Raw genomic sequence first — 14,009 nt, forward strand, 5'->3', positions numbered from 1 at the left:
GCTGTGTGAGGGAGGGCCGAGCCAACTCACTCAGTCACACACTTAGCAACCGAGGAGAGAGAGGAAGGACAGCTGTGTGAGGGAGGGCCGAGCCAACTCACTCACAGTCACACACTTAGCAACCGAGGAGAGAGAGGAAGGGCAGCTGTGTGAGGGAGGGCCAAGCCAACTCACTCAGTCACACACTTAGCAACCGAGGAGAGAGAGAGGAAGGACAGCTGTGAAAACAACAGCTGGAAAATGAGTGGAAGCACAGTAGCATTTGGATGCATTTTAATAATGTAGACAATGTTTGAGCACAGTGTAGAATTTTCCAAAACAAAATCTAATTTCAAGCCGGTTCAATGCACAACCTACACCGTTATATGAGAACTGTGCACCCAACTGCGAAGATATCTGTAGCGGATCTTCAAGAAACTAGCGGGCCTGCTAGTGATAGTGGTGGAGCCAGCACCTCCACACGTGGAGATGTATCCACTCAGTCAAGTAGGCCTACTCCACGACCCACAGCAACGCAGTCTTCTATGGACCAGTTTATGCCAAAGTCTATGTCTGTAGCAAAACAAGGCTAAATTAATATTGCATTGGCTAAAATGATTGCCACCGATTTCCAGCCATTTTTTATCGTGGAGGACAGAGGTTTTTAGAAATTATAGCAAAGTCTAAATCCAATGTACACAATTCCAAGCAAGAAAACCCTTTCAAAATCACTTATTCCACAACTGCATGAGAGCACACAGGCTTCAGTGTGGGAAAGAGTCCAAAAAGCTACTGCAGTTTGCCTTACCACTGACTGCTGGACATCAAGGGTAACCACTTCTTACACGTCAGTTACGTGTCACTTCATTGAAGATTTTTCGATGTCTAGCTGTCTTCTAGACTGCTTTGAGTTCAGCGACAGACACACCTCAGAGAACTTGGCAGAGGAACTGTTGAGTGGCCAGAGAATGGCAAGTAGATGGAAAAGTGGTCGGTTGTGTTAGCGACAATGCAGCTAACATAACCAAAGCCATGAACATTTTAAAATGGAACCATCATCCATGTCTTGCCAACACAATCATCCTGATTGTAAGAGATGCTCTGAGGGTGATGAAGTCCACTGTGGACAAAGTGAAATCAGCTGTGGAATACTTCCACAGGAGCACAGTAGGTGCTGAAAAGCTAAAGTCGACACAACGCCAGATGGGGATGCCTGAGCTGAGGCATCAACAAGACTGCACTATAAGGTGCAATTCAACATCGAATATGTTGAAGTGGTTTCTTGAGTCAAAGGATGCCATCATCTCTACCCTGGCCATTGTCAATTCACCTGTTGATGCTCTGACCCAAGAGGAATGGGAGGTGGTGGAGGAGGAGTCTTGGAACCCTTTGAGCAGGTCACTATGGAGATCAGTGGAGAGAGGTACAGTAAGCAGTTATTACTACATCATTATTTAATCCAGTATTATATATGTATATGAGCAGTAGATGATAATGTAGTATCAGTAGACAAAATATGAACCTGAACTAATAAGTTACTGTTCTCTCTTTTCAGCTATGTGACAGCCACAAAAATGATACTCCTGTGTAAGGGTCTGCAGCGACTCACAGCCAGCTGCCAGAGAGAAGCAAATGTAACCACGGGACATGCGGCAGAGTTGATGGACACCCTATCTTCATCAATGGACAGAACGTTCCACAGAATGGAATATAATCACGTGCCATCAGAAACCGCTGCACTTGACCCCAGGTTTAAGAAGTTTGCCTTCAGTGACGCCAGAGCGATTGACGAGGCTCTTCAAAGAATATCCTCAGCAGCAGGGAGGGACAGCCCCAGCAGCCAGCTGGCTCAGGCACCAGGGCAACAGGAAGAAGAGGGATCAGATGGAGCAGAAGCACCAGCAGTAGTGCCACAAACGTCTGCTGTTTGACAAGAGAGCAACTGGGGGATGCAGCACGAAGGAATCCCTCAGCAGATGCCATAATGGAGGTCCGATCCTGTTTGGAGGAGCCCCTCCTCCAAAGATCTGCAGATCTTCTGAGCTGGTGGAAGAACAAGGCCTCTGTCTCCCCACGGCTTACTAAAGTCACGACAGGGAGACTCTGCATAGTGGCCACGTCCGTTCACTCTGAGAGGGTCTTCTCGAAAACGGGACAAATTACGGAGAGAAGAAACCGCATCAGCCCCTTGAAAGTCGGGCAGCTTGCATTTCTGAATGCAAATCTCCCATAAAATAAAAATCTGGTCAGTGTTGCTGTGTGCTGCTGGTTATAACATGGCAATAAAGAAGAGAGAGAAAAGAGGGACCAGTTGTATGTTTTAACTGGGATGCTGCAGTTTTGCACATTGTTATGTATTTTTCTTTGATATGGTCCAATATTCTATTATTATGTTCAGATTGTATTAGTTTTGAATGGTCAGATTTATATGCACTTTGTTTATATACATTAAACAGTTATGTTTTAAATGCACATGTTTAATAGCATTATTTTTTTTATAACAAACCAAATGCATTTTTAAATACATTGTGGTCAAGGTATGATTTCATGTAATAATTTAATTAGAATTGTTTTAACACCAATCATAGTCAAACTATCGCAAATTTTTTAAAGAGCCGTTTGGGATCCAAAAGAGCCGGCTCACTGAAAAGGACCGGAAAGCCACTCCGGGGCCTGAAACTCCCCAGAATTCAATTCGTGACGATTGAACATCCGCTAAGAAAAGTCTGCGAAACTTAAAAACAACATCAATGGAGAAGTCAACATACAAGTGTAAATAAAAACGAATGCAAATCATTTCGAAATGTTGCTACTACGTAAAAAGTAAATATGTTTTTGTTTGGTTAGCTTTCGGAAATTGTAGAAATAAAACATTTCCCTTCAGAAGTTCCAGCTAGGCAGGATGACGTTGGTTGCCTAGCTATCATACAGTATGCATATATTAATAATTATATATTTAATATAAGTAGACATGCACTCATAATTGATTGTAGCGCTTATGAAGTGATATTTAATATAAGTAGACATGCACTCATAATTGATTGTAGCGCATATGAAGTACCCACAAGCTACCAGTGGCTGAAAACACAATCATGGCGGGATGTCGAGTGACGAATTTCCGGGCAAGGCCGGTCCATTTAAAACCCATTCATCCCTCCCCCTGCAAGTGTAAACTCGTCAGACGTCATGATACATCATCAGAAGTGTCCACTTAATTTGAGGGCTGAGGGGAGAAGGGGTGTCTTTTTAAGTGTTTGAACTTCAGACCATTTCTTTATTGTGGCTTGTGGAAATCAAATCAAAGTTTATTGTTCGCATACAAAGATTTGCAGGTGTTATAGGTGCAGCGAAATGCTTGTCTTTCTAGAAACATTTTTTTTATCAAGATACTTTTTCACGTGTTAAACTGCCCCTTGTTTTACCTTTCTGTATTTCTACATTGGCCTTGTTTCTTTCTAAAAATGTTTTTAGAATTGTGCTAAAATAAACTTTAGAATGTATCAGCTATGAATCTAAGGTCTTTCTTTCAGCCAATTGGAAGCAAGCTATACCTTAAATCCCTCCCACCTCTGCAAAAAAACGGAAATTAGGACCACTAACACAAATCTGCTAGTTGTGTCAAGTTGGATTATATTTCTCTGAGACATAACTAAATCAGGTGGGCTATCTATTACAAACATCGTTTTCATTACAGCAGAAATATTAATATTTTGATGGCCAAGATATCATTTGACGGGTTAGCTAACCATTCATAAATGTAGCTTTTCAGTAGAGTCACGTGCTATTTGCTAATCGGGATAAACTATTTTAGTTTATATCAATTATTTGATAAATAATACAGCTATGTGTCAAAAAACGTTTTTTTTTAAATTATAGTTTAAGGGATGATCTATGGTTTGATGTCCCATCTTAATCGGATAACCGACAGGACACTGACACTGCAGTCAGGTGACGGGACAGCGAGGTGCTTTTACCAACGCGGATGTATAAAACACTAGGAACACGTGTTCTTTCCCCGACGATTGACCAGGTGAGCGCTATGATCACTTCAATCAGTGTAGATGAAGGGGAGGAGACAGGTTGGAGACACATTTGTACAATATACACATAATATTACATTTGTAATGTCTTTTTTCCTTTGGAACTTCTGTGAGTGTAATGTTTACTGTTCATTTTTGTTTATTTCACTTTTGTATATTACCTCACGTTAACATGTTTACCATGCCAATAAAGCCCCTTGAATTGAATTAAAGAAAGAGTGCTTAAGACACACCCTCGCCTTATGCCCTTGGGGGAAACCCCGTCGCCATCATCTTGGAGGTACAAATGATTCGTGGCCATCTTGTCTAACAACGTTACTTAGCCAGTTAGCCCTATTGAGTTATAATGGGCTTGCGATATACAGGTAAACAGGCCAAAATCAACACAGCATGTATTTATTAAAGTATCAAGATACAATATTGTAGTCAAGCAACATAGATGTGAATAGGCAACATTTACTCTCGCTTTCAGCTCAAAAAATGTCCGCCATTGATTTCAATATATTTGCATAATTTTTTACGTGTTTGCGTCATATTTATTTGCATACTTTAGGCTGAAGCTTGCGTCGATGTATGCTTCAAAATATTTAAAAAGGGACTATGCATTTGAGAAGTACCCTCCGTGCTCCGGTTCTCATAGTTTGATTTGGACCCCGACCATCCTGTGCTCAGCACGGTAATATGTATTTTGAGAAACATTGATTGTGTATTTGTGCAACTGGGTTGCAACGTGCCATTCATAGAGTGAATGTGCAATACAAAATATTTAAGTGCCTTTGAACGGGGTATGGTAGTAGGTGTCATGTTAAAATCTTCCCGGTGTGAAGTACTTCCTATTTTGTGTGTGTGTGTGTGTGTGTGTGTGTGTGTGTGTGTCTGTGTGTGTGTGTTCTGAATGTGACATCATGCTGTAAAAATTCTCCAGGTGTGAAAATGTTCCCAAGTTGTCCAAAATTGAAGGGTTATCCAGATCGGTTTATGTCTCGTTATCACTTGACTTACCCCCCTAAAATTGTAAAAAGGACTTAGATAAGATTTTTCATAATTGTATTTGGAGGAGCAATCCTCCCTATCTACAAAAATATATTCTCAGTTATACCCAAGATCAAGGAGGTTTTGAGGTTGAAATAATACTTATAAAATAAATTGGATTCTGAAGTATATTTGAAGCAGAACAGTATTTGGAATGTCTTCCCTAAGTATTTATTTGACTGTTGGTGTTTAGAATTTCTGCTTCGGTGTAATTTTGATGTTGATAAAATCCCAGTAAAATTGGCCAAATTCCATAAGCAGGCACTTTTAGCTTGGATGTTAGCGTATAAACATAAGTTTCCCCCTCACAGATACTTTCTATGGAACAACAAAGATATCCAATTTGTATAGTCTCTTTTTTTTAAAATTATTATTATTTTTACTGATGTGAGAATACAATTATTTTGGTTGGTCAGTTACTGAATGAGGATGGATATCTACTCTCATATGGGGAATTTTTTTATACGTTTAGAATTCCAATAACCCCGAAAGAATATGCAATTGTTTTTGATGCGATTCCAAGTTTTTTTTTAAAATTCCTCTGTGGTTGATGTAAGTAACATTTGATTTACATGATAATATATGAATTGGCAATATTAACAATCTCAAAGATACATGTAGTAATAAACAGATTAGGAGTATTGTTAGTGATACTACACTTCCCCCAGCAAGATTATTTTGGTTGAATATCTATGGTGATATATAATGGGGATTAAGCAAATATTGTATCAGTAAATGAAGTTTCCATGGTAACAAGGTAAAGGAAGTTTAATTTAAAAATGTTACATATTTATCCTGTGAAACATGTTTTGGAAAGATTTCAAGCTGAATATTGACTGTAATTGTGATTTCTGTGGAATGGAGAAGGAGACCATTTTTCATTAGTTTTTTACCTGTATTTATAGTGTCATTTTTGTGATTGACATACAGGTCTTTGTTACAAAGGAAACAGGGCAGGTTGTACAATTTAATGGTTTTGATATGTTTATTTTAGAAATTCTGACATTGATAAAGATGTAGTATATTTAATTCAACTGCTAATAATATTAGGTCCATTTCATATTCACAAACTCAAATGGTCTAATTCAAAACCTAACTTTTTTTCACTTTGAAAATGAATTTAAACAATATGGAAAACATCAACTACAAAAAGGAAATTAAAACTTGTTTTATTAATGAATATGATTTTTTTGTTTAGGATCCCTGGCAATGTAAATGGTTTGCATGTGACTATTCCTCGTTTGTTTGTTTATTTGTTTGTAAAAAAAAAAAAAAAATGTATTTATTGACGGCCTCTCTTTTAAATTGCATATTCAACAATTTACAAAAAAATTGAAGCTGAAATTGGGATTTTATTTTAGGAATGAGGCCTGTTTTTCTTTTGAAGCCAGAAGGAGGCTAGTATCAGCTACATTTATGCCGTTACTAGACTATGGGGATATTTTATATAGGAATGCTTCCGCTCAGTGTTTGAGATCAATTGACAGTCTTTACCATGGCACTTTGAGATTTATTTTAAACTGCAAAACCCTTACGCACCACTGCACTTTGTATACCAGGGTTGGCTGGTATACTTTCATTTACAAAGCCATTTTGGGTTTATTACCTTTTTATTTGGGCATTTTTATTGTTCATACATGTGGTGGGTACTTTCTTTGTTCGCTGGACTTTATCCTGCTAACTGTTCCAAATGTCCCAACTGAATTTGGTAAAAGGGCTTTTATGTCCTCTGCGCCATCGTCTTGGAACACCTTACAAAATACTTTTAAACTGGAAGAACTTGTCCCGATCGGTGTTTTTAAATCACTGATGAAGGATTTTGAGACTGATTCCCTGACCTGTCAATGTTTAATTAGCTGTTTTTGATATTGTTATACTCTTGTGAATTCTATGGTTTTTACTAGATTACTTGTAGTTTTTCTTGTTTGTCTGTAATTTTTGTAATGACTTGGTGCTGCCTATCTCGGCCAGGACAATCTATTGAAAAATAGATTTTAAATCTCAATGAGCTGGTTAAAATAATAATAATAATAATACTGTCACACTCTGACCATTATTTGCATTGTTTGTTTCTATGTTTTGTTTGGTCAGGGTGTGATATGAGTGGGCATTCTATGTTGCATGTAAAGTTTGTCTGTTTCTATGTGTTTTGGCCTGATATGGTTCTCAATCAGGGGCAGGTGTTTGTCGTTGTCTCTGATTAGGTAGCCTGTTTTGTATTGTGGTTTGTGGGTTATTGTCTCGTTGGGCATAGCGTTACGTTCGTTTTGTTGAGCTGTTCTTCCTTCAATAAAAGAAGAACGTATTCTAATCACGCTGCACGTTGGTCTCCTCTTAACGACGATCGTGACAAATACATTTTTAAAAAGTACAACAAATTATGTCACAATCACACCACCATCATAACGAGTAGGAGCTATTTCACGCTGGGAAGATTTTTTTTTTACATGACACCAGGCACACCGGTTTGAGTGTGTCAAGAACTGCAACGCTGCTGGGTTGTTTACGCTCAACAGCATCCCATGTGTATCAAGAATGGTCCACCACTCAAAAGACATCCAGACAACTTGACACAACTGTGGTTGTAGTCAACATGGACCAGCATCCCTGTGGAATGCTTTCGACACCTTGTAGAGTCCATGCCCCGACGAATTGAGGCTGTTCTGAGGGCAAAAAAGGGGGGCAACTCAATATTACTAAAGTGTTCCTAATGTTTTGTACACTCAGTGTACACTAGCGTTGTTTTCAACAGTATTTGGTTGCACAAAAACAGTACCTGGGAATCCACAAGTTAAATACAATTCCTTTTCACATTTTGAAAGTCTGTTTAATAATACAAACCTTTTAGATATTTTGTCTCAAATTCCCCCCTGTCATAATGACCACCGTCCTGCCCACTGGCACAGTAAGTTGACATGGAATTGTATTTAACTTGTGGCTTCTCAGGGACAGTTTTTGTGCAACCCAGTACAATTGAAAGCAACACGGTGCATTCAGAAAGTATTCAGACCCCTTCCCTTTTTCCACATTTTGTTACGTTACAGCCTTATTCTAAAATGGATTAAATGAATACAAATTCCTCATCAATCTACACACTATACCCCATAATGACAAAGCGAAACAGGTTTTTAGAAATGTTTGCAAATGTCTAAAAAAAAAACTAAAACAGAAATACGTTATTTACATAGGTATTCAGACTCTTTGCTGTGAGACTCGAAACTGAGTTCAGGTGCATCTTGTTTCCATTGATCATCTTTGAGATGTTTCTACAACTTGATTGGAGTCCACCTGTGGTAAATTCAAATGATTGGACATGATTTGGAAAGACACACCTCTCTATATAGGTTCCCACATTTGACAGTGCATGTCAGCAAAAACCAAGCCATGAGTACCAAAGCCATGAGTACCAGAGAAATGTCTGCAGTATTGAAGGTCCCCTAGAACACAGTGGACTCCATCATTCTTAAATGGAAGTAGTTTAGAAGCACCAAGACTTCCTAGAGCTGGCCGCCCGGCCAAACTGAGAAATCGGGGGGAAGGGCCTTGGTCAGGGAGGTGACCCACGATCCCTCTGACAGAACTCCAGAGAGAAGGACAACCATCTCTGCAGCACCCCACCTATCAAATCAAACAATTTGTCACATGCCCCGAATACAACAGGTGTAGGTAGACCTTAGAGTGAAATGCTTACTTACAGGCCCTTAACCAACAATGCAGTGATAAGAAAAAAGAAATAAAAGTAACAAATAATTAAAGAGCAGCAGTAAAATAACAATAGCGAGGCTATATACAGGGGTACCGGTTTACTGAGTGGCTTCCGTCTGGCCTTTATGGTAGTGGCCACTCCTCAGTAAAAGTCACATGACAGCCCGCTTGGAGTTTGCCAAAATTGCACCTAATGGACTCTGACCATGAGAAACCAGATTCTCTGGTCTGATTAAACCAAGATTTCTTTGGATTGAATGCCAAGCATCACGTCTGGAGGAAACCTGGCAGCATCCCTACGGTGAAGCATGGTGGTGGTACCATCCCTACGGTGAAGCATGGTGGTGGCAGCATCATGCTGTGGGGATGTTTTCCAGCGGCAGGGACTGGGAGACCAGTCAGAATCGAGGGACAGATTAACGGCGCAAAGTACAGAGACAAGTACAGAACGCTCAGGACTTCAGACTGGGGTGAAGGTTCACCTTCCAACAGGACAACGATCCTAAGCACACAGCCAAGACAACGCAGGAGTGGCTTCTGGACAAGTCTCTGAATGTCTTTGAGTGACCCAGCCAGAGCTCGGACTTGAACCCGATCGAACATCTCTGGAGAGACCTGAAAATAGCTGTGCTGCAACGCTCCCCATATAACCTGACAGAGCTTGAGAGGATCTGCAGAGAAGAATGGGATAAACTCCCCAAATACAGGTGTGCCAAACTTGTAGAGTCATAAAAAAAAGAACTATTTAATCCATTTTAGAATAAGGCTGTGACGTAACAAAATGTAGAAAAAGTCAAGGGGTCTGAATACTTTCCGAATGCACTGTATGTAAATACACGGGTGTTGCTGAAAGTACATATCAGAAGCAAGACAAATTGTAGCATAGACAAATACTCTATATAAAGGGCTTAACCTTTTAACCCTGGCAATTTGACTGCTAAACTAATGCACTCACTATGGCTGCCAGTCCACCCATTATACCATCAGTGATTTGAATGGAGAGGCCTGTTAGATGATATTTCTATGGTTCGTAGTGTGTAGACTACTAGACTGTCAACTCTCACTGTTGTCTCTGTATGTATTGCAGGGCAGACCAGTGTCTGTGTTTATGGATGATAGACGGGGTGCCAGAGTAGACTCTGGTGGGGTGTGACTGACTACCATGTTTGGGTTGAACTCTGGTGGGGTGTGACTGACTACTATGTTTGGGTTGAACTCTGGTGGCGTGTGACTGACTACTATGTTTGGGTTGAACTCTGGTGGGGTGTCACTGACTACCATGTTTGGGTTGAACTCTGGTGGGGTGTGACTGACTACTATGTTTGGGTTGAACTCTGGTGGGGTGTGACTGACTACCATGTTTGGGTTGAACTCTGGTGGGGTGTGACTGACTACCATGTTTGGGTTGAACTCTGGTGGGGTGTGACTGACTACCATGTTTGGGTTGAACTCTGGTGGCGTGTGACTGACTACCATGTTTGGGTTGAACTCTGGTGGCGTGTGACTGACTACTATGTTTGGGTTGAACTCTGGTGGGGTGTGACTGACTACCATGTTTGGGTTGAACTCTGGTGGGGTGTGACTGACTACTATGTTTGGGTTGAACTCTGGTGGGGTGTGACTGACTACCATGTTTGGGTTGAACTCTGGTGGGGTGTGACTGACTACTATGTTTGGGTTGAACTCTGGTGGGGTGTGACTGACTACCATGTTTGGGTTGAACTCTGGTGGGGTGTGACTGACTACCATGTTTGGGTTGAACTCTGGTGGCGTGTGACTGACTACTATGTTTGGGTTGAACTCTGGTGGGGTGTGACTGACTACCATGTTTGGGTTGAAGTCCGGTGGGGTGTGACTGACTACCATGTTTGTGGGTTGAACGGTAGGATTTAAGGAGACTGTCGGCTCTTACTGTGTTGTCACTACAGACACTAGACAGACCAGTAGGTTATTGAAGGGCAGACACTAGACAGACCAGTAGGTTATTGAAGGGCAGACACTACACAGGTTGGCTGATATTTGGGGAGACCTCTTCTATGATATGCTCCTCATGATGTGCAATATAATTGTTTTGCACCATTAATGACTAAATCATTCCAGACTGTAATTATTTTGCTTATTTATGATATAATAGTCGCCCTGTCATTTAAGTAATCTTCGTAAGGTGAAAAAACAAGGCTTTGCCTAGTGAATTAATTTAGACTTCCTTTGACATTGATACAGCCTAAAACTGATAAACTGCACCGTTTTGGATTTGTAAAGTTCAAATAAGTATATTTTTTTAATTCCTGATATATCATCTTGCACATCACTATATCATCAATGTCAAATATCACGATGTTGAATTTAATCATATCGGCCCAACCCTACAGACCAGTGCCATGGCTGCTGACATCACTATCCGAAGATACCAGGAAGATGACAAGGAGATCGTGAAGGAGATCTTCACCATGGGGATGAGCGAGCACGTCCCCTCCTCCTTCATGCACCTCCTCAAACAGCCCCTGACCCAGATGATCCTGATGGTCACATTCTGCGCCCTGCTGGCCAGCTCCAAGTCCGTCCTGCTACCTGTAGTAGGGGTCACTCTCCTCCTGGCCGGGGCCAAGCAGCTGGTGGGCTACCTCTTCAACAGCTACATCGACACCTCCCTGAGGAAGGACCTCGACCACATCCAGGAGACCTACCTGGAGAACAAGGACTCGTGTTTCTGGGTGGCTGAGAGCGACGGCCGGGTGGTGGCAACGGTGGCCTGCCTGCCCGCGGAGAGGGAACCAGGCTGCATGGAGCTGAAGAGGTTGTCTGTACGTCGTACACACCGGGGGATGGGCATCGCCAAGGCCCTCAGCAGGACAGTGGCAGACTTCAGCAGGGAGAGGGGCTTCCCTGCGGTCGTCCTCTACACATCTGTAGTGCAGACTGATGCACAGAGGCTGTATGAGAACGTGGGCTACACACGGGTCAGAGAGTTCGTCATCCCTGAGCCCATCGCCAAAATCACCAACTTTACCCTGATAGAGTACAGACTGGACTTACTGCAGGGGGGAAAATAGGAGGAGGACTGGACTTACTGCAGAGGGGAAATAGGAAGAGGACTAGACTTACTGCAGAGGGGAAATAGGAAGAGGACTAGACTTACTGCAGAGGGGAAATAGGAAGAGGACTAGACTTACTGCAGAGGGGAAATAGGAAGAGGACTAGACTTACTGCAGAGGGGAAATAGGTTGAGGACTTATTGCAGGGGGGAAATAGGTTGAGGACTTATTGCAGGGGGGAAATAGGAGGAGGACTGGACTTACTGCAGAGGGGAAATAGGAGGACTTACTGCAGGGGGAAATAGGAGGACTGGACTTACTGCAGGGGGGAAATAGGAGGACTTACTGCAGGGGGGAAATAGGAGGAGGACTGGACTTACTGCAGGGGGGAATAGGAGGACTGGACTTACTGCAGGGGGGAAATAGGAGGAGGACTGGAAGGACAGTAGGACGGACACCCACGCTGGCACACACACACACACACATCTACAGTACATTTGGAATGTATTCAGACCCCTTGACTTTTCCCCCATTTTGTTACGTTACAGCCTTATTCTAAAATGGATCCCCCAAAAAAAATGTTCCTCATCAAATCTTCACACAGTTCCCCACAATGACAAAGTAAGAAGAGGTATTTAGATTTTATTTTGCCAATTTATTAAAAATAGAAAACTGAAATCTTGTTTACATAAGTATTCAGACCTTTTACTCAGTACTTTCTTGAAGCGTCAATGAAGTATAAGGTTTGGAAGTGAAACATGAAAATGAAAAACAATGTATTTTTAAACACTTTTTATGTTCCCTTGAGTGTTACCGGTGCACTTTCAGGGTTTATTTATTTAATGTGATTGTTAAATTAACCTAAAAAATAAATAATTCGGTGCGACCATGAATAAAAAAAATATATAAGGTTTTCACACTGTTATTTCAAGCAAATAAGAGTAAAATATTAAAATTAAAGAAGTTATAAGGTACAGTGTAATAAATATTATTCACGTTTCACTGGACAAATCTTCATTTTGAATGACTGTTAACTACAACTTTTGTTAAATAAATGAAAAGCGTATAACATTTTGCTGAAATGCGTTTTTTATTTTATAGACTGAGCTTCTCTGCATTTTTGAGACCTTAGCATAATTGAATTGTTTTTTTAATATTAAAAACACTGGTTGATCATTGCTGGTCACTCCGCCTGACTATTTTGTTATGGTGTCTTTTTTTAAGGCAGATCTCTCTCTCTGTTTCCCTGTTAATCAAACACACAAATTAAGATGTAACGTGGTTTCTTATTCAACAACAATTTAATAATTAATAAAATACCAAAAATGTGGAGACGTGTTCTGTCTTCGAGAGGTGAAGGTACTTTGGTGCGAAAAGTGCAAATCAATCTGATAAAATAATTTATATGTTTAAAGATAATGATTAAATAATTCCACTCTGAAACCATATAATTGTATGAAATTTATTAGAGTCATAAAACTATGTGTAGTTTTAGTCAGAATTAGAACAAGGGCCTTTTGTTCCTTTTTAGTATGTAAGCAGGGTGCATGTGGGAAACAAATGATAAGAGGAGCTATCGACAGACAAGCTGGACCACTGTGTTCCTTACAGGATATTCTGTCTCCACCCGTGGAGGGGAGAAACTGTTAGGCTTGCAGAAAATTGTGTGGATATATTGAAGCAACATCTCAAGACATTAGTCAGGAAGTTAAAGCTTGGTTGCAAATGGGTCTTCCAAATGGACAATGACCCCAAGCTTACTTCCAAAGTTGTGGCAAAATGGCTTAAAGACAACAAAGTCAAGGTATTGGAGTGGCGTTCGCAATGCTACCAAATACTAATTGATTGTATGTAAACTTCTGACCCACTGGGAATGTGATGAAAGAAATAAAAGTTTAAATAAATCATTCCCTTGTCACGCCCTGATCTTAGTATTTTGTGTTTTCTTTATTATTTTGGTCAGGCCAGGGTGTGACATGGGTTATTTTATGTGGTGTGTTTTGTCTTGGGGTCTTTGTAGGTTATGGGATTGTGGTATAGTAGAGTAGTCTAGGAGAGTCTATGGTTGTCTGGAGTGGTTCTCAATCAGAGGCAGGTGTTTATCGTTGTCTCTGATTGGGAACCATATTTAGGCAGCCATATTCTTTGAGTGTTTGGTGGGTGATTGTTCCTGTCTCTGTGTTTGTTTTGAACCAGATAGGGCTGTTTAGGTTTTCAT

At 40.8% G+C, this 14,009-nt stretch overlaps 1 protein-coding gene across 5 annotated transcripts; it reads left to right on the top strand.

The window, feature by feature from the left end:
• The first annotated feature begins 3,572 nt into the window (after nt 1-3,572).
• On the top strand, nt 3,573-13,696 carry LOC139396722 (N-acetyltransferase 8-like). Of its 5 annotated transcripts, XM_071143685.1 has the most exons (3): nt 3,574-3,637; nt 3,856-4,009; nt 11,129-13,696. In XM_071143685.1, exons 2-3 carry the CDS (start codon nt 3,962-3,964, stop codon nt 11,807-11,809), a joined length of 729 nt encoding a protein of 242 aa, XP_070999786.1. In that variant the 5' UTR covers nt 3,574-3,637; nt 3,856-3,961; the 3' UTR covers nt 11,810-13,696. The 5 variants fall into 5 exon arrangements, with proteins under 5 accessions (XP_070999788.1, XP_070999786.1, XP_070999787.1 ...); XM_071143687.1 differs by lacking the exon at nt 3,856-4,009 and having other exon boundaries at nt 3,573-3,637; nt 11,129-12,563; XM_071143686.1 differs by lacking the exons at nt 3,574-3,637; nt 3,856-4,009 and adding an exon at nt 4,010-4,058 and having other exon boundaries at nt 11,129-12,163.
• The last annotated feature ends 313 nt before the right edge of the window (nt 13,697-14,009 follow it).

This window comes from Oncorhynchus clarkii, unplaced genomic scaffold, assembly GCF_045791955.1.
Source record: "Oncorhynchus clarkii lewisi isolate Uvic-CL-2024 unplaced genomic scaffold, UVic_Ocla_1.0 unplaced_contig_2451_pilon_pilon, whole genome shotgun sequence".
NCBI lineage: Eukaryota > Metazoa > Chordata > Actinopteri > Salmoniformes > Salmonidae > Oncorhynchus > Oncorhynchus clarkii.

What these genes read in the sequence shown, in the direction of transcription:
- LOC139396722 (XM_071143685.1), top strand. Translation starts at nt 3,962, where the DNA reads ATGTATAAAACACTAGGAACACGTGTTCTTTCCCCGACGATTGACCAG. An exon ending in TTTCCCCGACGATTGACCAG is followed by an intron (nt 4,010 to 11,128) that starts GTGAGCGCTATG and finishes CCAACCCTACAG; the next exon opens with ACCAGTGCCATGGCTGCTGA.